Source organism: Micropterus salmoides, unplaced genomic scaffold, assembly GCF_014851395.1.
Source record: "Micropterus salmoides isolate LMB-PRFRI ecotype aquatic unplaced genomic scaffold, ASM1485139v1 Ms_hic_scaffold_9, whole genome shotgun sequence".
Taxonomy (NCBI): Eukaryota; Metazoa; Chordata; class Actinopteri; order Centrarchiformes; family Centrarchidae; genus Micropterus; species Micropterus salmoides.
In genome coordinates this window covers 20,878,640-20,904,458 of record NW_024044681.1, presented here as the reverse complement: position 1 = coordinate 20,904,458, position 25,819 = coordinate 20,878,640, and the positions used below count along the sequence as shown (strand labels likewise).

Sequence of the window (25,819 nt, the reverse complement as noted above, 5' to 3'; positions counted from 1 at the left end):
TGTTTCTCTCTAGCGTATTTTAGTCATGCCTGCTGATTGTTCGTTACTTCTGCCTGCCTTATTGTATTTTTGGTTATGGTCTGTGTCTGCTTGTGTTTATGATTATTTTGGTATATTCATTAGTCTGACCTGTTCCATTTTAGTTTCACGGTTTTTCTTGCTGTTCCAGTTTTGTTGGACTTGTTTGAACTCTGCCAATCTCAGTAAGTGTGTATGCTTTTTGTTGTTAATAAATATCTGGAACTGTTCCTGCTCATCTCCTGTGTCCTGCATTTGGGTCCTCAACCTTTCATCCCCCCAATTCTGACAAGAGTAAGTGATTGTACAGGATTCTTAAGTTTTTTTAATTAACTGACAAACAAATACACCCCTACCTTCAGTGCTCCCTCAGAATCTCTGCCCCCCAGACTCCAAATTTTGGATTGAAACGTCTTCACACTTGCCTGGTCATATAACTTTTGTCTATATTTATAATCTTCAGACCTTTTCCTCTTTGTTTCTCGTCCATCTCTACTTCTTCACAGTGCCTGGAGTCCAGCACGTTCAAATGCACATAAGTATTATTAGTAAAACATACTAAAAGTATCACAAAAATACTTATAATGCAGAAAATTGCCCCTTTAAGTATTATATTACATTATTTTGGGATTCTTAATACGGAGCAGTATTTTACTGTTTATTTATTATTATTTGTTTAAAATTAAGCTAAATTAAACTTTGCATGCACTGTTGGTAACTGGTAAGCTTAATATATAACAATGCATCATCTTTTAGAAGCTAAGCAAATTTTTAATAGGCTAAGCTAATTTATAGAAACATGTTTATTCTGAAGGTTGGAACTATAGCTATCAAATGTATAATGAGCAAAACCTATCCTTTAACTTGACCAGCTCTTTCGCTCTTACTGAGTGAAATATGTGCCTGTGATTCCTACTAGTTGAGTCATATAGTCCAATTTGTTCCGAGATATTACCATCTGAGCTCACAAGAAGTCCCTCCTGTATGAGTCAATCAGAATCATACTCAATGCTTAAAATAAACACTAGTAGCTCTTAGATTTCAAGGCTGCTAAGACGAAATAGTCAGTGGGTAAACTCAAGTATCATCTTGTATCAGCAAGGTGTGAGCTTGCTCATTCAGAGCACTGAACACATCATCTACTGGAAAGGATAAGAGGCTCTGTAACAGACCGTACTGTGACTCAATGGAGCTGAGAGCAACATCAAATATTCCAGAGATACTGGAAGGCACTACAGATCAGCTCTAGTCCATCCATTATCTCGCATTGACCTGGGCAGATTTAATGAAACCTAAGGAAATGATGCGTCCTCTCTGCATTTTTGACTTGCAATTTCCTTTGAAAATTGCACCCAATTAGCCTAAGTGGAGCACTACAATAACCGTTTACTTGCATTTTGCCAAAACTATAGTCTCATGCCGATGAGCCCAGCTGGAAAGCCCAGTGTCGTTTTGTTGCTCACATGTGTCATGCCGGATATCCCAGACACCAGCAATTCAACAAAAGGTGAATTCATGAATGGGAACGTGTGGTCAAAGTACATGGATCAAAATGTGTTTGATTTTGACAAAGGAAGGGAAATAAGGTTTCCACAAACAGGATTCTGCCTCAGAAACACATAATAACAAATTAAACTTTTCAGGAGGGATGGAAAGATTGCTGTACAATGGACGCACAAATTAAAATAATGCTTTCACACATTGTGTAACACTGACATTTTTGGTTACAAGTCTCCAACTTCTGCTGCCTCACCTGTCATCAGTGTCCCACCCCGTGATAACATCTGTCAGCTGTCAAAAATATAATAACAGCAACAGCCTTTTATCAAATGTTTTTGCACTACGATCTTCTTGATAAGAATCATAGTGGTGTCTCCCTGAATAAAACGTAACACTTCAAGAGACACACTCTCAATAAGAATAAAGATGCATTTTCCCCTTGTCTATCTGCTTTTCTTCGAGGGCACTCACATTGTGTATGGCCTACATTGCCAACCCCAGCGAGGATCCAGAGCAGACAAGACATTCGTCATACTCTTCTCTGTCCTCCTTTAAGTGCACACAGACTTCACAGATTGTATGGCAGAATGACAGGGTCTCTAATAATGTTGCTGCAGAGGACTGCAGCACAGATCTTGCACCTGAGGATGCAACCTGCAGGCCATTCTGACCTCTCTAAACATGACCTCTCTAAACATGACCGCTCCCACTATTTTGGTTCTTGGCTCTGGCTGTGAAGCTTAACCTGTGTGTCCTCATAACCAGTGCAGATCCTGCTGTGCCATCACAGTCAGCAGCTGGCTTTATAGTGAGAATAACTATAAGATTGTTTTGTAATAGATCTTGTAAATCTCAATCTGTAGGTTGGATTTGCTGTTTTTAATTTGTATGGTTTCATTTTGAATCGCAGTGTTTTCTGAATTTCATAATTACAATATTATGCATGACTCCACTCTTGATCATTATTCTGTGCAATTACTTGCTGTGGATTTGCTTTCTCGTAAACTCAGGTATGTTCAGCTTGCTAGTAGTATTTTGCTGCCTGCTCTTTTACAACAACAAATCTTGAGCTTATGGTGCACCACTGCCCCCTTGTGGACTGCAGTAAAACTTTCATCCTACAGCCATATACTACCTACCTACTATACTATATTATATACTATATATATATATATAAAACTAAGCAAATGTTTGTAAAGATTTAGAATAATCAAAGCAACCACATTGATTTGATTTATGTGTTTGACAAGTGATGTATTTTTTTTAACTCAGAACTTGATGAAAATATTCCTAACAAAACTGATATCAAAATAGAATACTTTACAGTTATTTAAACAGCTATTACAATTGTGCAAGACTCAACATTCATTCATTTTACAAGTTGTCTTCTGGTTTCAGTATCTTGACATACATTATGGCCTCATGTTATATTACTATGACTATGACGTTATGATAATATGTTTATTATGTTACCATTAATGGTTGTTTATTATATCATGCTACAATAAGATAATTAACATCATGGATGGTTCATGATTAGATGCTCATTTTGATATGTTAGTTATTTTTATATATATTATGATTTGAAGCTGCAAATTATGATATGTTTTATGATCCACATGAGTGCTCAGGATACTATTTATTGGAGCATTGGATAACAGGAAATGTCTAAGTGTGGAGCTGGGAGTGCAAGGGATAATAAACTGCAGTAGCCAATTCTAGAAGGAAGTTCTGGAAGGAAAAATGAAACGGGATCAGTTTGCCTACACCAGCAAAGGTGTCTCTCTCTGTCTCTGTCTCTGTCTCTCTCTCTCTCTCTCTCTCTCTCTCTCTCTCTGCCTCCATTAGGATCGACACATGGCTCCTCACCAGTGCTGGAGAGCATCAACAGCAGCCTTGTCCCATGGGTGTTTTTTTTTCTTTCAGTCTCCCTAATTAGCATGTGCGTCATGGCAAGGCAACACATGCGCTTTCTCAGCAACAAAAGACCTGAACTAAATCCAGTTGACAGAGCCTGTATGAGACCAATCTAAAAACTAGAGTAACATCATCACATAATTGACAGAGACCCTGAGGGGAGACAGAAGTAGTAGAAACCTTGCCTTGAGGCCACACCTGTGAAACAGTCAGTGTCCTCCTTGCTGAATTACAAAGTCTCATCTGGGTAAACCCTGACACAGAGCTCATATATAACACATAAATGCTCATAAGACATCTCAGTAAAAATCTAAGTAGGTAAGCCACATGAAGTATTTTTTTTAATCAGTGAAAATTAAATATGTTCAAGATGAGAACAGAAAAATGACATGCTAATACTAAACACACTACGTGTGCATATTGGATGCACAGGGATTATAGAAAAGGATGGCCAGTGTAATAATGTGTTCATAGAACGCAAACCTGGTTAAACTTTTTACCTTTTGTCCCCATCCTTAATTTTCCCTTTTTTGAGCACTAGGCTTTTATGGCTGTCACTCCTTTGGGCCATCCCCACACCCTTAGGAGCACTGGTTAAATGCCAACTCCTGCACATCACTCTGAAGTGAGAATATGGTGTTTGGGATATTGCCTTCATATGTTCGTCAAAAGAGAATCTCGATCAAAGATAATGTCTATATTTTTGACAGAGTCTTTTGGGAGAACTGTGCTTCTACTGAAGTTGAAAGAGAGTCTGATAAGTGAGTTCCTGTGGCCTAGAATTAGCATTTAACTTTTATCTGTAGTGAAAATAAAGTTCTTTGTTGGGTTTGTGTGTGTGTGTGTGTGCGCGCGTGTGTGTGTGTGTGTGTGTGTGTTGTGCACAGAGATGAAAGATTTGGGTACTCAATGATTTCATGATCACCTGGCTTGTCTGAGGTGTCACAGCAAGAGACATTCTCATCAGTGTCTTTAGGAGTCAGCCTCCCACCAGCTAGCAATGATTCCATTGTTGTGGCCCAGAAATGCAAGCTCACACTGTAACCATTAGTACAGCATCAGACAGTGAAATTAATCTGCTATAAATGGAAGGGAATTTGTTGTTGTTTGCTCATTATTTTCCCATTTCGCAGAAACATATGTTAGAGATCACTAGAGCCAACTAAGTTTTGGCTCTATTAATCAACAGGGAACCATTAAACTGGGTATTACTATGAGTGCTGATAAATGCAGGTGAGTTCTGTCTAGCTCTGGGCTTTCTGTACGTTTAGCTCATTTTTTCTAGGAAATGCATGTTGCAAAAAGCTTTCTGATGTCTTCAAATGAAGTATCAAAACGTCCAAAAATAAAACGTTAAAAATGCGTTCTGCAAGTGTTTATTTACTGTATATTCTCCTTTAAATGTATTCTTTATTGTTACATTGGTACATAAAGAGAAATATTACAGTCTTCAAGGATTTTACTTTGAAAAGAATAAACGGAACGGAAGTAGTTTTCATTCATTCCGGCTGACCTCAAGAGTATAATTCGTCTGTCTCCTACATTTGCTGAATTTTCGTTATATTAATAGCAAAGTAACTCTTTCTCGTCGTCCAGATATCCGGCTGTGTATTTAATCTGACCCATTAAAGTGGTGTTCTATTTGACAACGACCTGTTATTCTTACATATTAACGTTAACGTTAATATCCTCCGATCTGTAAGTGAAACTAACGTTAACTTCTCTGGCTAATTTTGCTAGGCTAACTTCTGCATGGCACCTCTCCGGGTCCTGTGCATTCATGGTTACCGTCAAAACGGCAACTCGTTCCGTGACAAGACGGGAGCTCTGCGGAAACTGTTGAAGAAACAAGTGGAGCTTGTTTACCTCAGTGCACCGCTCAGTGTGCAGCAAGCCAGCAGTGAAGGTGGGTCACCGTCCACGCCTGCCTCCGAACACAACACACCGACGGGGAGATCAACAAGTTTCATGTTATTGAAAGTATGAGGCGGAAATGAGAAGCTTGCTTTCACTTTGTAGATGGCTTTGGCTTTATTCTACAATGACTTCTCAATAAGGAATATGGATGTTGTTACACATGCACAATAAAACTAGATGAAGTAAAGAAAGTAAATAGGCTAGCTAATTGACTACTTGAATGGATAAAAACAAATTTAGTAAAGTTGGTAAAAGAAAACTCAAATATGATATTTTTCTAATTCTTTAGTGTCTTTTAATTAAACTTATATGACACAACAGTATTGTATTCTTCAACTTGATCACCTGTCATACATTAAGTACATGACATGAAAAATAATGATGCAGATATATATAAAATTATGACTACCACAATTACTGTAATGTGTCCTTACATGAGTAGGCTGCATTATAACATGGGAGGCACAAAAGGTGAAAATTACTATTTGGGCTCAACCTGTCAACTTAAAGATACTAATGTAACATATTATAGTTTGATATAATTTTGTTTCCATAGCAGCTAAACTTTTTTAACCTTAAAAGTTTATGGGAACAGCAAGATAATTTATTAACTGAATATCAATTTCCTTACCTTAAATTGTCTGTGGTCTGAAAAGTCATTAGGTTGAAACAGGAAACTGCACTTGCACAGATTTACATTCTACGAAATATTAAGAATACTGAATATTAAAACTACAAAAACATTATGGGAAAAAAATTGACCTGCTTTCATGCACTATTAAAAAAATCCAGATTGTAATATATACAGTAAATATTTGTATTTATGTCCTAATGTAAATATTAATTTTCAGAGTCCTCCCTTTTGAATTTAGCACAGTAGAATTACCACTTTCTTTTTCTGTCTGTTCAGAAGCTCTAGAGAAGGAGAATGGTTCAGGTCCTGGACCTGGAGGCGACGAGGAGCCCAAGGGTTGGTGGTTTTCTGACGTCCAAGCTCGGAGTTTCAGCGCTCACCAGCAGTGTGAGGAAAGCCTGGGGCTCAGCGAGAGCGTGACAGTTGTGAGAGAAGCAGTGAAGGTTCAAGGTCCGTTTGACGGGATTCTGGGCTTTAGTCAGGGAGCAGCTTTTGTGGCCATGCTGTGCTGGCTTCAGGAGCAAAAACTGGAGCCAGAGTTCAGCTTCCGCTTTGCCATCCTTGTTGCTGGTTTCCGCAGCGCGTGTAAAGAACATGAAAAATTCTACAGTGCTCCCCTCCAGATCCCCTCTCTGCATGTGTTTGGACTGGAGGACAGAGTCATCCCTGACAACATGAGCCGGGAGCTCCTGCCCTCCTTCCAAGACCCTCAGGTCCTGATGCATCCTGGTGGCCATTTTGTTCCTGCCGCGTCTGCTCACAGACAAACCTACCAGGACTTTCTCAAGAGGTTCCAGTGAGAACGAATGTCAGGTACTGGATAAGTGAAGAGATACAATCCGTGAATAAGGCTCACGTGCTGAAATATGGCCTGGGAATTATGTTTATTTAATGTTCAAAAAAATATTGTGGTAACATCATTGATTCCAGAGTCATGGCCTTTGTGCTCTGGAAGATGTTTTTTTTCCCATCCAAAACAGTACAGTGACTGCTGTCCTTCTCAGGGAAGATGTCTTGTAAAAGACAATAAATCAAGTGACAGTTGTTTATTTAATGTGTTCTGGTCTCTGTTTCTTTTCTTTTTTGAGCTGTGTAATAGCTTTAACGCTACTATAATGTGTAATTAATAACATTCTTTAGTGGCAGAACAAGATGGGTTTTTCAATGTTCGAGGCCAATGCCAATATTTAAAGAGCAGGGCGGCCGATGTTCAATAAATAATGCTGATATTGTCTATGAAGATTCTCAGTCATCCAGGTCATAGTTATCCAACGAAGGTTAAAATCAAGGGCAACTGGTCTTGGTTGAAGATACTGGAAGACGTTTCGTCCCTCATCCAAAGGACTTCTTCAGTTCTGACTGACTGGCAGGGAAACTCAGCTATTTAACCTCAGTGGGGTCGTTATCCCAGGTCATCGTGGACGACACCTGGGTCAAAATTAAAAGCCAGGAAGTGCAAGCCTTCACAGAACACATCAACTCTGTGGACAGTAACATCAAGTTCACACGAGAAGATGTTCACAACAACAGTTTGGCCTTCCTGGACTGCGCTGTACACATTGAAGAGGACAGGAGCCTGCAGATTGGTGTTTACAGAAAACACACACACACAGACCAATACCTACTCTTCGATTCACACCACCCACTGGAGCACAAGCTAGGGGTCATCAGAACACTGCACCACAGAGCAGAAAACATACCAACAAGCGCCCAAGCCAGAGAGAAGGAACAGAACCACCTGAAGGGGGCACTTACAGCCTGTGGAGACCCTAAATGGACCTTTGTGAAAACAGCTACAAGATCCAAGAAGAACAAAACTACAGGGCAGGAGGAAAAGAAGGTCAAACGCAACAACATTGTGATTCCATACGTGTCTGGAGTATCAGAGAAACAAAGGAGGATTTTCAACAAACACAACATCCCTGTGTTTTTTAAACCCAAGAACACACTAAGACAGATGCTGGTCCGCCCCAAAGACCGCACACCCAAACACAAGAAAAGCAATCTAGTGTATGCGGTCCAATGCAGTGAGGAATGCACAGACCAGTATATTGGGGAGACTAAACAACCACTACACAAACGCATGGCTCAACACAGAAGGGCCAACTCCTCAGGTCAAGACTCTGCTGTCTACTTACATTTGAAGGACAGAGGACACTCGTTTGAGGACCACCAGGTGCACATTATAGACAGAGAAGATGGATGGTTTGAAAGAGGTGTCAAGGAAGCCATCTACACCAGGGTCGAGAAGCCGTCATTGAACAGAGGAGGGGGTCTACGCCACCACTTATCACAATGCTGTCCTTTCATCACTTCCCAGGAAACTCAACAAACGTAACCTATTGGCCTCAGGTGAAGATACCAACGATGGTCGTTCAGTCTTGGCCACAGGTAGTCTTAACGACTGTAACGACTGTCGTCACAGCAACAAGGAACACTAACGAACCAGCGGTATCGATGACCCGGGATAACGACCCCACTGAGGTTAAATAGCTGAGTTTCCCTGCCAGTCAGTCAGAACTGAAGAAGTCCTTTGGATGACGGACGAAACGTCTTCCAGTATCTTCAACCAAGTCCAGTTGCCCTTGATTTTAACCTTTGTTGGATAATGCTGATGTTAAAACAAAGAAGTCAAGTATAATTCCATTATTCGATGCAGAGTACAATCTAATATACATTAACAGTAATGTGTTGCTTTAGATATAATTTTATTAATTAATGAAAAGGAAAAATACACTGGGTTATGTTGTAGATCTCACTGACTGGTGGTCAGTAAAGTGTTATTTACATCTGTGCTTTTCCCACACATCTGTTGTGAAAATGACAAATTTAAACCAAACCTTTTAACCCTTGCATCTTCTCCCACATGGGCTTGGGGATTAATAACTAAATAACCGATAGTGTCATGAAGGTTTCAGCTCCAGCTGGTATATGAAAAATATATATGGAATTTTTTTCTGAACAGAGAATCGATCGAGATAATGAGATAAAGGCCTCAGTATGCTTCCAACAAAGTGTCTCTACCTGTGTCTGAACGCTCCCGCTGGAAGGCAGGACTGAAAGCCTGCTGTCATAGCCTCCTCCCGGCTGCATCCCTCTGTAACTCGCTCTCTCTTTCTTTTGCGTTCCTCTCTGCCCTCGCACAAGAAATCGTACAAATCTCCTCGAAGGCATTCATGGTGTTTCACACAATTGTTCTGCCCTGTGTGAAGATACGGAAAAGGAGAGCTGCCTAAAGTTATCCTCCTGTCAGAAAGGGCATTTCAGACACTGTAATACGATCCAACCAGCGCTTTGTTTGAAGTGTACTGAGGCCTTAAGACAGACTGGCAGATGGGAACAATCAGGATATTTGTTTCATTTGTTTGGAAAGTAGATGAACATTAAGAATGATCATAAATCGCCATTTTACAGGATGCAAATGTATTTACAGTTCTATCCCTGCAGTAATCTCAGTAGTCAAAGCTAGTAAGTGTTGTCCCTTTTATAAAAACAACACTATGCCAGGCGCAGACTGACATTTTTAGGTTCTGGGAACATTCCGCCATGATTGTGGAATGTTATGACAAAAATTTTATATCAGAGCCACAGTGGAAACCTTGATCTAATAAGTTTTTTAGTAACAAAGAGTTACTCAAATTGTCTGCCCCAAAGTGTATACAAATGAAGGTACATGAGGAGGGGGGGAAACAAACTTAAACATGATAATAATAATGATAATAAACAATAGTTGAGTCATCTTTACCATCATTATGTGGTTGCTGAGTTATTTTTCGCCATTATATTTGCGTTTGAAATTATGGCAGCATCAGCTGTGAGGAGTAATGAAGGGTTGCTCTGCCCTTCTGAGGTGGTGTATCTCAGTGACCGGTTTAATGTGTTCCCTCATATGCGGTTTGCATAGACAGGTTTACACACGCTCAAATGCACAGGGTTCAAGGACATGTTGTTCTTTTATAGTTGAAAGCATGTGCACCTCGGACTGCACTCTTTCGATTGTTTCCAGATGTGGGCTCTCTCCTCTCTACCTCTCTCTCTCCCTTTTTGCTTTCATCTCCCACTGGCCTCTACCATCCTCCTCCCTTCCACATCCTGTGTGTCATCAGCTTTTGGGTGCAACATACCCTATCAAATGTCTGCTACATTAATGACATGGACAAGAGTAGTTTTGTTTATCTGCACATCTCAAAATCCAAACTACATACATGCATACATACTGTGTGCTGTTGTGGGTGGTTATTTGCCCTGCTGAGATGAAATTCCACAGTGAAACAGCTTCTATTCAGCTTATATCAATTTCCTGTCTTGTAAACGCACAGTCTCGCTTACCTAAACAATCCTGTCATAATGTTTATAACATGTCACCTGTTTCGACGTCTAAGTGAGCTGCAGCTGCCGCTCACATATCATGGCTATGTGGCCTCGTTTCGCCATGATGGGCTCTCAAATTCATTCTCTCCTGTGCTCCCCCGTGGCCCTTGTGTCCCTCCAAGACCTCACAGCAGACACACACAACACATGGTTTTGATAACGACTAGAGACAAACGGAGCAAGTGAGTGAGCGAGGGAAACAGTGAAAGAAAAACACAGAGGGTCACTCTTGCCAGTAAGTTTTACAACAGAGCCGTGACTCTCTTCTCAGGAATCCGTTCCCCCTGTTGCACAACAACCGGGAAATAATGGAATCAGAGACAGGGACAGATGAGGGTGGAGTTATCTTCCCACCCTCCCTCACTCGCTGCCTCTCTCCCACCCTGCCTCTCTCTGGCTGCTGCAGTTAAAGAGGGAGAGTGAGGGCACATTGAAGTTTTTGCCGCGTTTGAATGATCACTTTTTCCCTCCCCCTCCCCCCCCGGTGGAGTGTGGGGAATGGAGCAGGGGGCAGAAGGGTGTGTCGGAGCACAGATGGACTCTATTTTGATTATGGAGCGTTTGTTGTTATGGGAGACAGAAGGAGGGGAGGGGCCACGTGGTGCTGTGTCTATATAAGACTTGCACTTAAACTCCAAAGAGCCTGGTCATCCCATGGCCCGGGCTCGTCCAGACACTGACAAACTTGACCAACCCTGCCTTGTTACTCCAGCTTCCACTGCTGAGAGCTCTCACTGGAATACTTGGAAGACTTGAGATTACCTGGCCTTCAACTTTTGGATTAACATACTTCTTTTGTTGTTGCAACTATTCACCATTATTTCGATGTTTGCCATCATTGTAACCTGCAATGTTCTGATCCCAACAAAGAGGCGATGCTGAAGACAGAGGGGCTGTTGCGTAGTTTGGATTTTTAACCTGATCTTTCACAATTCTGTGAAAAGATGGCTACTGACCTGATATTATCAATTAATTTAAGCCTGCGCATGTCTGTATGTGTTCATGTGTACTTGCACTGTTAAACTGGTGTGCTGGTGCGGGTGGATGTGATGTAACTTCACAGTGGATGTTTTCCAGAGGTATGGCCTGTGTCCAGTGTATCATGGGATTTAGCCATGCCTCTCTGCTTCCTGTGTTTGTTTGTGTGCGTGTTTGTGGGTTGGTTTGTGTCTGTGACTAGGTGTGAACGTGCGCTTGCATACTTTGCATAGAAAAAGACAGCAACCTCATGTTGCAAGAGCTGGTAATCTACACAGTGTGTTTGACGCGTGTGTGATGTGTGTTGACATGTCAGCGAGGGAACAGAGGGAGTATATTTAGAGTTGTCAGTCAAATTGCTATTTAAAGAAACGGAAAAGGCAGGGAAAGTGAGTTGATGTCAGATAATGACATGAAACCACACAGTGAAGAGCTCTATTCTGCAGTTTAAGCGTGGCATCCAGGCCCAAACATCGGGCTGTGGGTGTGCATGTGTGTGCTGTGCGTGGGTATGTGTCTGCATATTTTTTCCTCCATATGGGTGTGATTTGGTCATTTCTTATTCCATGCTTGCGGACTAACACACTTCTGATTTTCTTCTACCCTACTTTGTGGTTTTCTTGTTTGTGTGGACTAAGTGTACTTTGGCTGGGGCCAAAACCTGGTCTGTTTTTTTCCCCCGCCCAGCCATCAAATGTAGCATTCTTTCAATCTATCCCTCTCACTGTTTTCAGATATGCGACATATTGTCATTTATTTGTTTAATGGCTAGATGCCGTAAACAAACTGTAACAGATTTGGTCATCTTGTCTGTGTTTGGCCACTCAACCTGTTCAGTGTAGGAGTGCCTGCTTAAAACTGTCCCTTTAATACCAAATGTAAATATGTCCAAAGGTTGTGTGGATTGTTGACTGAGGAGGTACAAAGGTGAACTGAGGACAGAGCTGAAGCAGTCTGAAGTTGATGTCATCTGCAGTCGCTGGTCTGTGCTTTACTGGACTGTTTTAGAGGCCGTGCCTGGGCCCTGGCAAGCAGAGCTGTGGTTTGGCTGTCCTTATAGGTGCCTTACTGACACTACTGGGGTAAATATTAGTCATCGTGACTTTGGAGGAGGACTGTGGTAGAGTGTGGATGAAACAGGCCGAGAGAGAGAGAGAGAGAGGCATGTCTTGGCTAACATATCTAAAAAAATGTGAACACTGTTGCACAATCTTGTTTGGTTTCAGACAGTTATTAAGAGGTTTGGAGGGTGAAAAACAGGCTTTGCAGTAATTCCATCAAGAGCCTTTGCCGTGTATCTGTAGCTCAATGATCATTCAAAATTTTATTAACAATAGCAAAATAACTACTGAAAGTAATGACCATAATAAAAGTCAAGCAGCTTTGATGGGTGTTCAGTAACCCCACTGGGACCTAATGTGGGAAGGTGGTGTGGTAGGACTCGAGACCGGTGTTAACAGCTTTACTTTGATTGGATGTAAAACTTATTGGTTTAAATGCAACCAATAACGCTATTTTAAAATGTGTTATTCCCGTTAACAACTGACACCCCTCCCCACAAAGCTTACGTGGATTGTATGTGGGTGTTTTAATGGGAATGTGGATCTTTCAGATCAGTTTGAGAAGTACCTATGATCTCGTTCCACATTTTATTTTGTGTCATGTAATGTGGGGAACTGGTTTTGGTCTTGACTCGGTCTCGCCCTCCATCGGTCTTGGTCTGAGTTTGGGTGATCTAGACTACAGCACTATGGGAAGGTTTATTTAAGTTAATTTTGATAAATAGTAGAGCTCTACAGTGGCTAATCAGTGGAATGGTCTCTTAAATTGTACTGGACCTGTTGTGATACTTGTGCTTTACTTCTCAGCCCTGAACAGTAAGAGTTTATGTGCTGCTGTTTTTCTGTCAGCACATGAGCTTTTACGGTGCAGGGAGGAAGAGGATAAACAACTGTTCATCCAGCTGATCTTAGAGTAAAATACTTTTCTCTCCATAAACTTCTGTAAATCCTCAGTTAGCATGCTTTGTAAAAAGTAAGGTGACAAAGTTATGTGCCTCAAAGGATTGTCATCTTAGGGATTAAAAAAAATGCATGCAGTCCACATGGTAAAGCAGTTTACATAGATTTTTTTAAGTTAAAAATTAAACTAATTTCTCCATGGTGCAGCCACACTCTATGTGCTGTGCACTCTTTTTGCCTGCATCACTATACTTTTTACTCTACTTCTTTTTACTAACTTTGAAAAACTCCAATCATCTATGATATCTGAGAGTTTGAACAGCTGCCACGCATGAGAAGTCTACCTTTTTTGTCATGCTGGAATCTCGAGTTGCTCCAATAGGTATTTGTCTTGTTTTAAAACATGTTTTCTACTCAGACCTCAAATAACACCCCTATCTGTTGTGTCAGTTACAAACTGTAACTACAAACAAAAGGCAGCTATCTTAGCAAGGATCCACAAAACACTATGGCACATGTTTTCATTTATTTAATTTATTTGATTAAATCAGGCAGGTTTTGCTCCAAAATGTTTCAGCTTTGAAAAAGTTTACTACCTCTGTTATAAGCAATTCTCACCTGTAGAGGGCAGAATAACTATGGTTATGATTGAGTGCTAGAGGACGCATGGCACAAGGACTAGTCCATTCCGTGTGTGTGTGTGTGTGTGTGTGTGTGTGTGTGTGTGTGTGTGTGTGTGTGTGTGTGTGTGTGTGTGTGTGTGTGTGTGTGTGTGTGTGTGTGTGTTGTGTGTGTGTGTGTGTGTGTGTGTGTGTTGTGAGCATACTGTACGTGTATATCTGTGCATGCATACATGTGGATTAGCTCACCTCTGTAGGTCCCAGTGTGTGGTTTGTGTTTGTGCCTGCAGGTTATAGCGCTACCTACTGGGAATTCCTGGCTGTGCTGCTTTGAAGTGAGGCCGCTCTTGTCTGATAAACAGAGAGCGGAACAGGTGTTGGAGCTGGCTGACTCATCCGTTCAGCATGTGCTATTTGCATTCATTACCGTAGTCAGTGCTCAAACCATAAAGAAACACATTACACCTAATAAAATGAAAGAAAGTGAAAAGCAACATGTGTCTGAATGTGTCATTGCATTCTTGATTGCTAAACTTTGGGTGGCTCATCAGATAAATTACGTTATGTGTGTTATTGTAATATTACAAAGAAATACAACACTATATAAAATACATTTTAGTATCTTATAAAGGAACTCACACAGATATTTGCAGCCATGAAAAAGTCAAACTGACAACTCTGCCAGTATACAGGTAGAGTGTACAACCTCTGACCTACTTTCCAAGAGAATTTCAACAGATACATCTAATGCACACTTAATTATGAGCTACAACTCAACTTTTCCCTTTCTTTTTTTCTTTTCCTAGTGACACCTGCCCCTAACGACCATGGCTGTAGACTGTTACCATGGTGCTGCTGCTAGAGTAACAATCTAAAGCCACGGTCGCCATGGAGACAGCAGGGGGGATGAGGAGGAGCTGGAGTTGGCATGGGAACAGGAATTGGCGAGGTCTCATTGGTGTTAGTGTGGATGTTACGCACATACAAGGTGTGGGACTCCCCCAATGCAAGCCCACACAGGTCCTTTCTGAGTAGGAGAAAAGAGACAGAGAGAGAGAAAAAGAGACATCTCTAACATACATCATCACATCAACTATTTCAAAAGCACCGAACAGTATTTCCATGGTGTTTTTGTTTCCTTGACATCGACACGGCATGGTCTCTTCATGTCCATGTTGCCTTCACTGTAGTGTGTTTGGTGCATTGCCAGGCTTCAGTAGCCATGACTGTAGACTGTTACTGTACTGTGACACTGTATAAGCAGTAAGCAGTCTAAAGCCAAGGTGCTGATGCTCTGGCCAGGTTAGGAGGATAGGGAAGAGATGGTAAGAAGGACAACCAACACCTCTTTTGGAGACCTGCATCAGCAAAAAAAAAAAAAAAAAAGAGGGGATATAGATATTAAATTACTGGAAACACAATTTCCAGGAGGAGGATGCTGATTAGTGCAGTGCTTGTTGACTAGGGGCATCCCAGTGACTTAAAAAGTTCTCATGGGAAAACTTTGCTGCAACGATAAGATGCTGCTACTACTTTAACCATCATGGTAATGTTTTCTTCAGTTAGGGCTTTAGGTGTAGTTCTAGCACCATCTCTGCACCATTATCTGTGACAACATCGTGTTGCTGACTTGTCCAGAAATGTTTGACTACAAACTGACTTTTTTTTATAAAAAAGAAACAATGTATCCAGGTGATCAATTAATCATCTATGCATTTGACTGATCAGCCAGTCAATCAGTCAAGCGAATTTTAAAAACTGTAAGGTAAAATTAATGAAATGTCTACAGATATTCTCAGTCATCCAGCTCATATTTTTATCTGAGAGCTTAGAAAACTTTTTACAAAAAAAATAATCTTGGCAAGATTGGCACAAGGCATCATCCACCCACTGTTTTTCCTGCCCCTGACCTAGTTAGTGTTTATATGCATGCAAGTGTGTGCGAGATAGTGAGAGAGAGCATAGAGCAAGTGAGGCAGAGGGACAACTAGAGAGAAGGAGAGACAGATCTAGTAAGCTGTGTTTGACTATTTTGATGTAATGAAACTGTCACATCTCCCAGAGGAGAATAAGAATCTTTTGGGGGGATATCCTCCAATACTGTAAACCAACAACTCTTCCATCAGGTTGTTGGTTTATTGAATATCTGAATGATTATTGCTTTGGCTGCCATATCTTTATGCAGTCCCAAACAAGGCATTGTTGAATATTTCATTTTTCAGGATATTGACCATTTAGCACCTAATTTGCTAGAACTTTAAACAACTTCAAAACTAGAAAAATAAACTTTCTCTCCCCTTCTTACCCTCAAAAACCTTAAGCTGTTGTGCTTTTGGCCCTTTAACTTGGACATTTAAGTTGGACAAATTCAGGGGAAATTTAACAGCTATGCAACCATGTTAGTATGCTATAGGCGACTAAAACCAGTCAAACTTTAAGAACTATGAAAATGATACAACAACTGCAAAGCCTGTGTAGCAAGGTGATATATATAGTGTATTTCTTTGCATAAGCAAAGCCGCTCTTGTTAGTGAGTTTGTCTCTGCAACAGGTTCCGTTTCATCCCGGTTTCAGCACTAAGGCGCTGGGACAGCGACACAGCAGCGCTGTGGCTCGGCGCTGTCCGCGGTGCTGAACTGGACGACGGCGACAGCAGAGAGGACACATTGTAAAGAGTCAAACGTCCAGAATCTTAGTCTACTGAGACATCATAAGGATACTTTAAAAATCTAACTCTAAACGTCTATCTAGCTTCCTTTATGCCTACTTTACTATAGCACCCTAGTTTCAACGTAACCATGTCTGACGTGGACCACAGTCTCTGCAGTCTCCGCTCTCATTAGCGAATAGATGTTGGTCAGGTGACGAGCACCGTCACGCCTCTCAGTGCTCTACAAGTCACATGCCCGAGGGTACGGCCATGTGACGTCACGTCGCGAGCCAACCAATAGGCTCTCGCTTCATTCTGCCGCCTGGCTTATCAGAGCGCGTGGGCAGTGGCTTGGTCTGGCTCGGTTTCCATGGCACCGGGGAGAAACTGCTTCGACCGTGTAGGTTGACTTGACGTGCACGCGGGTCCCTCCAGTGACATATGCACGGAATCATAAAAAGTGAGCCGTGAACCTGAGCTTGGACTTCACTCTTGACTTTGTATGACTTTTAAGCAAGGCATTTAAGCATTAGACTGCTGCACCACAGCATTCAGTACAATGGTTAACTAGATTGATTGCTTTATCATACACAATTAAGTTGTAGCCTACATAGGCTATATCTACATATCTATGATAATATTACAAGGTAGTGTAATAATATTTCAGGTGGCTTTGCTTTACTAACTCATTAACATTGTCTGATCATGACAAGTTGTGAATGAACAAGGGGTTTCATTGACTCCATACACCCACTCCTCCCTCGTGTTGCCCGTGCACGAGCCTCTCACATTGCGCATTCACGCCCCCGCACGCCAGAGGATCACACTGCAGTGTGCGCGCGCGTGTGCTCGCGATGCCTTTAAAAGGGTTATAGTAGGTGAATGCGTATCATCTGCAATGTGCGCAAGAATGACGCATGTCTGACTTCACTGGCTGACGACGTCACAAAACTGAGAAAGGGGGGGAGAAAAAAGTTAAAGGAAACGCCGGCCGGAAGTGCATAGAGGGAGGAGGAGGAGGGGGAGAGGCGGAGGCGAGGAGTGTATCGCCACACCGGAAGAAAGTGATGCCTATAATGTCATCACTATCACCGGAAACCTCCCGGTGCCACGCGCTCCCGAGAATGTAGAGGGGTTCGTGAGGAACACACCCACACCTCCACACTCCCTGTCTCCCCCTCGACACGCACACACACTCATACAAAAATCTGCGTACACACACACACACACACACACACGCACACACACACACACACACACACACATACACACACACAGGAGACGTGTCTGTGCACCTGTCAGTGTACATTGCACGGTGGCATTTGCACATTTTAGATGGACAACACAGAATCCGGTGCTGCCTGAGTGGCAACCAAAACAGCGTCTACCTGTTTCCTTCTGAAGCAGTTGCGACCTGCCTGACAGGTGAACATAAATAACTAACATGGTGATTTGTAGCCTATGTGTTTAAATTGATAATTGGAATAGAGTGACCCAGACTCTGAAAGAAAAGACACATTTCGAAGGCGATTTGTGTCTGCAGTTTGTATTTATCTGTGACATATCAGAGCTTCAGGTTGCAGGCTGAATGCTGCCCACATGGGATAGAAAATGAGTCACACTGCAGCAACTTCCAACCGGAGAGTCAAGATGAGAATAGTGTCAGTTAAAGCAGACTACGGGGCTTCTTAAGGGGGGTGGCCCGCCCAATACACACCAGGTTGGATTTCTTTTCTCTCGCGATTCAGATAAAATAACACAAAATCTGGTATGTAGAGATAGCAGTTTAACTTACCTCAGTCAAAGTCCCCCTGTGCGACCATGGCTGCGGCTCCTTGCGGTAGAAATATGTCTTTCATATCTCTAAACTCGCTGTCTTCGTCAACATGAAACTGTCAGGGCAAATCTGTGCCATGCTGTCTTCGATCACAGACGCTGTCGTCCCTCTTCTCCAAAGTCGCTTCCCATACAGACCGGGCTCTCCCATCAACCGTAGGCTTTTTATAGAGATCCCGTAGTAACTAGTAGAGGGGAGGGGGTGAGGGAGGAAAAGGGAGAGCTCATTCAAAGATTCACCTACACATGTACGTGCGTATCCCACGTCATTGAACGGAGTGCAGCTATTTATAAAGGGGAGGAAAAGTATAGCCTGAATCACTGTGCACGAGGATGAAAATAGCATGCTTGTTGTTTGTGCGCTCTTTACACCGAGACGTCAAATATTAAAAGCTCTAGCGGGACAATTCCTGTAATATAAAGACATTTAGATTCTCCGAGGTACTCATTAGTGAGTTGTATCATATTTCCATCTCAACATATTCCTATAATAGCCCATTTACTATACATAGGCCTAATTATCTGTTGTTAAATTTCGCAAAGTATGCATTTTTTTGGCAAGAAAACATGATGTCAGAGGATTTAGCCTATTGTTGCTTCAGTGATAATATTGTGTTTAGTTCAAGTGGACACTTTGAGGCATCAATAAATATGTAAGTATGTATGTACGAAAGTATGTTCAAAAATCAATCTGATCATCCTAAAACGAGTCTACAGTTTCAGCTCTCTCGATGCAGTATATTTATTGGAGAATATTAAAAGCGACTTATTGTTTCGAGAGAGAAAAAAATAGCTGAACGCAAGCATCCAAATCTGACACCTGTAGTCGCATATGTTCAAAAAGTGTTTTACCAAGTGATCATAGCGATGAGCAAATCGCGATGTATAGATTAGGTGATGAATCACTGCAGCTGCCTGCATGGAGTGACTGAGAATGTTTGCTGCAGTGCACTGCTTTTTGTGGCTTATATTGATGTAATTTAAAAATATAAAGGCTATATAAAATGATCCAAATATTGAACAACATATCTGTAGAAACCTCAGGAGAGATGTGACAGGAGTCGTGCGTAGATCCATCTCGACACTGTTGAACTCATTCGGGGAGATTTGGGGGGAGACCCTCGTGCGTAAAGAAGTGTGTCAGACATACGTGGGCGTGCGCGGTGAGAGACTCCTGTATATTAGACGCACTGTGGACACCAGACAATGCCCGTTTGTCTGTTTTTTTGTAAAGTTTTTTTTTATGTTCTCTTAAGTTGAGAAAGCACTGATTCACGCCACACAACAGTGGAAGAGAGAAACGTGTATGCCCCTGCACTCTCCCGAACACTGGAGGATAGGCCAGGTGTGGATTATGATCTGTCGCTTCCACAACCCACCTCCATTTTTCAGCAGCGACTGAATACACTGGAGATGATTCCCGGCTGACCAACTGTGGATTACAAAAGAAAATTCTCTTCAATGATAATTCTACTCACAATTTAAAGTAAAGTCCAAAACAAATCAATATATATTTTAAATGTAGCCACTGCAATCTGGAGGGAAACTTTCTGCTGTGCCTCTTTTCATGCTTTATGATTCAAATGTAGCCAGATGCTACAGGTGAAGGTACAGACCTACAGCAACAAATGTAGAATAATAAAGGTGTAATTTTAAACATTTTCAAATGAATACCCCTGTTATTACATTCATAGTGTAATTCTTTAATATTTCTGAACTTTCCATTGAATAACACAAACCCATTGCAGCACTCATAAAGGGAAGATACACCCTAAAATCAAATTGTGTCAGTTTGTGAATTTGAATGAACTCCCAATTGAGCTGAACAGCAGGGGGACAGCCTGTAGTGGTGATGTGCTGTTTGAGATCATCCTCCTTTGATCACCACCGCTACTTTGTCCTCTCCCTCTCTCTGTTTCTCAAGGTCTCAACTGTACTTGCCAGTACTCCAAATCCAAAGAATTCCCTGTGCATGGAGATTGATTTTTAACATTGAGAACAAACATATGTATTAAAATATTAAAAACTCAAGGTCCATTTAGTTCTAGTTTTACCAGAATTTCAAGCGTATCACACAGCATTTCTTTAGTGAATGTACGCAGATGAATACAGGTGTCAAAGTCATCAACCAGGTGTCAATGAAAGGCTGGAAAAAAAGGTCAAGGAGGCCATCTCAACACCAGAGATCATCCTCCACCAGACCAGCGTTACAATCTCCTCCCATGCACCTGTTATTATGTTCTGTATTTAAGTCACGTGGTGACAGTTGAGCAGGTTTCTTTCACTTAAGATGATCATGGTCTATGGTCAAAAGCTAAACTTTGAGAATGTATTTCACCACAGAGTTTCTGATTTCAATCGGCTCTGCTGCTGATTTTCCTGAAATTTTTTGATTCATGCGGGGAACCTTGCAATCAAATAAAAGAGAAGTAATATCTTAATCAAAATCTATAAGCCCACAAGGTAAGTCTGTAAATTAAATATCAGTGAACTTACCCCAAAAAGGTGCACCTAATGACAGGAGACAGTGGTCTGTGTTTGTCATTGTGGTTCAAGGACAAAGTGTTGCAGCATGAAGACATATAATCGTAACGTCCCCCATTTCATTTCTACCAGTGACCTTTGTTGTATGTCTTACCCCTCTTTCTTCGATTGTTTCCTCGCTGTATGTTGAGAAAGAAAACACCAGACACACAGCCATCTGTGGATAGGTCCAACCTTTTTGAGGGTTATTTTCTTTAATGGCTTGGTTTAGATGTTTCAAACGTTTGAGAATTGGTTGGAAATGTCACATAACTGACACCTGGTTCACTTTGTAATGCAAAGTATCACACGGATGAGGTCAAGAATACAGCGGTTTGTCCAAAGTAATGACATATAATAGGCTTGTTTGTTATAAAGCATATGAAGTGTGCCTCTAACCGAGTAGATCTATGATCCCTTTGCTTGTATTGATGTTTGAAGGATGTCACAATATGAATAGATGTGTCGACTGTTGCTCATGCCAACAATGACTTTAAAATCCACATTCATATCCCCACTAGAAGCAGCCCACTGGGACGTATGCTTATCAGCTAACAGGCAGCATGATAAGAAATCAGTACAACAGTACGCCCACCAAGGCAAGTACAACTTTTGATTTTGTTCACTCTGTTTTGGTCAGGGCCTGTGCTTTTTCTTCTTCTTTTAGTTTGAATAATGTGAATGAGGTTGTTCCACTTACTCCCTCCTTAATCTTCTTAATCTTACACTCCCTCTCATTACTGGGCCATAAACACACACATGAAATCACACACGTGCACACACACGTGCACACACACACACACACACACACACACACTGCTACAGTGTAATGTTCTTTTTTTAACATTTTCTTTTTTTTAATTTGATGATTCTGGATGATATATTCAGTTTGTAAACCTTTTGCGTCTTGCTTTGACACCAAGTCATCAGCCTGCAGGCAGTCCGCCTTCGACTTACATTCAACATTCACCTTGCATACAGTATATACATCGAGGTTTGATTGTGAATCAGGATGCAGATTTATTTCCTGTTCATATCTCTTATCTGTCTGTCATGCCCAGTTGTTGGCTCTCTTTTTATCTCCTCATCTGTATTCCAAACAGAGAATGCAGTCAGACAGTCAGAGAGAAAGAAAGAGAGGGAAAAAAAGAAACACATCCCTCCCATACACTCTCCTCTCTCCTCACAACCGCCTACCTTGCCTTCCCACCTCCCCTTCTCCCATTCTGACTCATACTGAAATCCCAGTGAGCCCCCACCCTACCCCCACCCCTTCACGCTCATTTGTGTTTTTTCTCTCCCTTTGATTGCCAAGCTGGCTCGAACACAACGAGCAGGGCAAGAGAGAATGTGCAAATGAAAAAGACAGAAAGGGAGAGAGGAGCAGAGGGATGGAGACCAGGAGGGAGAGGAGGAGGAGGAGGAGGAGGAGGATGAAGACTCAGTGCTGCCAAACGTGCCCATAATGAGGATTCTGTCAAAGGAGAGCCGAGGAGGAGAGAGAAGTGTGTGTGTGTGTGTGTGTGTGTGTGTGTGTGTCGGAATGAGATGGAAAGAGTGGGTGTATATTAGTGAAAACCCTCTTGCCCCCACGTCGTTCCCTCCACTGACTCTGTGCTCTTCTTGCCTACAAGATTTGTGATGTCGCAAACCCACACTCACACACAGTAGCGACTCCACATCCACCCCCACACACACACGCACATACCTAAGCAGAGACAGTTATTGTGAACCCATCTCTTCAGAAACTTTGAATATGTGTGTTTTTAATGTTGTGTGGTGAGGGGGGGAGGAGGAGGAGGAGGAGGAGGAAGAAGAAGAAACGTGTGTAATGGAGCATGTACTTTCTCTGTGACATGTGTTTCTCGGCCAATTAAATGGCTCCAGCAAAAATGGACTCACCTGAGATGGCATGACAAGATTATTCCTGTGATGTCATTACATTTAAAGAGCATCTGTGGCAGAGGATGCCTAGACGGGCTGTCCTTTTGCAAAGTCATATGCCGTCTCTGCTGTAACTCCAACAGTGAGTCACCCAAAACTTCACAACATTATGCCAAAGTCATATGCTGAATGTAATTAACGTGCAATGCCAGCTGTATGTGTGTGTGTGTTTGTGTTTATACAAGCGTGGGCAATCGTTTGTGCATGTGCGCATGTGTTGGATAGGGGGGTGTCAGTGTCGGAGTGAGTGAGTGCATCTGTTTGTACGAGTTCAGCATGGGGAATGTTGGAATTTCCAGTGCGGCTCACCAGGAATATTTTAATATTAATATATTAATTTAATATCATGTATACTGCACATCCATCTGGTGGACATGAAGCAGGCGTTTCCAAGTATGTCTCAAAATCAGCTGTAAAGAGTTAACTCATTTAAACTCACTGACATGCCAGTGTTCCAGTCATTATGAACTCATGCTGTGCAATCAATTTCAATTTAGTATATTTTGGTGTTAACACTGCTTTCCAGGGAGTCTTTGGATATATATATATTAAAGTATTGTCAGTTAAAACACAACAATTACATTCTTGTAGACTAGATTGTTCCCATACAGGCCAACTGGTTCCAGATAGTGGCACCATGATCCTGAATGCAGCATTCTTAGCTTAGCCAAACATTGTTCAAAGTTTCCTAAAGGCACTAAATGTGTCAGGTTGAATTCTAGCACAAGAAATACATGATGTATCTGTTTGAGGGAAAAGTGCAACTCTTCAGCTTCACTGAAGAGTTGGAAGCTAATACAAAGGATACTGTACTGGATACTGTCAGACAGTGTGGAATAAAATGATATTAACAATCCTGATGCTACTTAAGGGGAAACTGTATAAGTTTAAGAAGTGACATTGTTTGCGCACTGCATATTCAGTAGTAATGTCGATATAGTTTTGGTCTTTGATTCATGTCTTTAATGAAACTTTAATCGGATGAGGTCTTGAAATGCAGTCAATAGCTTCCACTGCTACAATCTGTGTTACATTCTGCCTTGGACTTCTTTGTTTAAAATTCTCTATCTTCTGTTTGGCTCCTCTGCATTGACACATCACTCCATGTACTCCATCTCATATTGTCTTTTCGCTCACTCCTCCCTTGTCACTCCCTCCATCTCTTTTTGTGAATTATACATTAAAGCCAGTTGCAATGGATAAATTCCAAACATTGAGTGCCAGCAAATATGCGTCACACAAGCCTCTGGCCTCAGTCTCTCTTTCTCTGTGTCTTTCTGTCTGTCTCTCCTACACACACACACGTTTGTTCATTTCTGCCTCTGTCATACTTGCGGTGTGGATCCCATTTCAGTAATCTCACTTTTATCTCCCTGCCATTTTCGTTTTCTTTCATTTGTTACCAATTTTTGGTTTCAACCCCAGCAGTATTTTCATTCGGCTCCATCCTCAACCACAGTGTCCCACTCTTGTCTCATCTCTTTCTCTGCTGACTGTATTCTCCCATCTGTCCTCCTCCTCCACTCCAGTTATCTCTAAAAGTCATCTCCTCCCACCTCCCGGTGTCCCAGTGGGGGGAGACAGAGAGAGATAGACAGAAAGAGAGAGGGAAAATAAGATGGGGGCAGGAGAGATCAGGATTTGATTGGGCTGGAGAAACCCCCTGGTGTCAAAAATTCACCTGCAAAAGCTCCCTGCTTCCCCCGCTTTTCTCATCTGTATTCATACTCTCTCCTCGTGTTCTCTCCACTCCTCCTGCATCATGTCTCCTCACCTCTCTCCCTCGCCTCCTCTTTCTCTCCGTCTCCCTCCTTCCCTGCCTACCTCCCTCTGTCCTTCGGTGTCTCTTATCATCCTGCATTGCTCCACCTGCACTGTGGTGCAGCACTGACAATCAGAACTCTGCACACATACACACGCGCACGGAGGCACACAAGCACACACGCTTACAGACTCACACACACCCACACACACACACAGGGAGACACACGCCCACCACTTCCGGCAGCCCCCCTCCCTCTCTCACACTTCTCCACTGCAGACACAAAACATTCTACAACCTCTGGTGTGCCAGTGTTTCATCAAGAGACACTGCCAGCACTACATCAAAACAGTATTCTGCATTCACACACAATGTGGCTTATTGTTTATACAACGAAAAATAACTGCAATAACAAAATGAAAAACAGAGAGTGAGTTAATGACTGGAATAAGAGGATAATAATCATCATCAGCATGTCATATTAATTTAACTTTAAAAGAAATTTTTACAAACATGCTAAAAGACAACAATAATGAAATAAGACAGTCCCATGAAAGTAAAACTGTAACAAATTAATAAATGGTCTATGAAAATGTGTATTTGTGTATATTAGCTTTATTCTTGCTGCTTGTATTTTCTCTTTTTCTGTCTGCCTGATTTGTGATTTGGGCATGTACTGTAGCAACTAAGTTAGACAAAAGTAACTTCTATAACAATAAGAAGTAGCCTTATTTCTTCACACACATAAGTTTGTGTGGACATTCCTGATTATATGCCAAAGGAGTGAGCCAAGCACCTTGGATAAATAATTTAGTGACATAATCAAGGAAAGTGAACAAAAAAAGAGTGTGTGGGAGATTAATAGGAAGGACAGGAGACTCTGGCCCTTTAATTTGGTGTTGCTAGGGAAATGAAGCTGTTTACTCTAGTATCAGCCACACCGATGATGTCTGCAGGAACTCTCCACATACACCAACTCATATGTGCATACACGCACTACCCAGTCTTTCTGTGTGCCATTTTTTTCTGCAGTCCCACAATTCCCCTCCACACTTTGTCAGTGCACATTAAAGTCATAAGTGCAAGACAGGAGAGAAATTATGTGTCAAAGAGTAGATGTTGCAGTATATTAATATAAATTAGATGGGAAACAAAAGTAGATGGGGGGGGGGGGGGGGGGGGGGGGGG

General features: G+C 41.8%; 1 protein-coding gene and 1 long non-coding RNA gene across 2 annotated transcripts; both read left to right on the top strand.

Annotated features, from left to right (window-relative positions):
• The first annotated feature begins 4,927 nt into the window (after positions 1-4,927).
• On the top strand, positions 4,928-7,040 carry ovca2 (OVCA2 serine hydrolase domain containing). The gene is made up of 2 exons (XM_038709492.1): positions 4,928-5,341; positions 6,263-7,040. The coding sequence occupies exons 1-2, from the start codon at positions 5,188-5,190 to the stop codon at positions 6,784-6,786; spliced, it is 678 nt and encodes a 225-aa protein (XP_038565420.1). The 5' UTR covers positions 4,928-5,187; the 3' UTR covers positions 6,787-7,040.
• A 3,768-nt stretch (positions 7,041-10,808) lies between these two features.
• Positions 10,809-14,410, top strand: LOC119896012. Its single transcript, XR_005443151.1, has 2 exons — positions 10,809-12,417; positions 14,207-14,410. It is a non-coding gene; the product is annotated as an uncharacterized LOC119896012 (long non-coding RNA).
• The last annotated feature ends 11,409 nt before the right edge of the window (positions 14,411-25,819 follow it).

What these genes read in the sequence shown, in the direction of transcription:
- ovca2 (XM_038709492.1), top strand. Translation starts at nt 5,188, where the DNA reads ATGGCACCTCTCCGGGTCCTGTGCATTCATGGTTACCGTCAAAACGGC. An exon ending in GCAGCAAGCCAGCAGTGAAG is followed by an intron (nt 5,342 to 6,262) that starts GTGGGTCACCGT and finishes CTGTCTGTTCAG; the next exon opens with AAGCTCTAGAGAAGGAGAAT.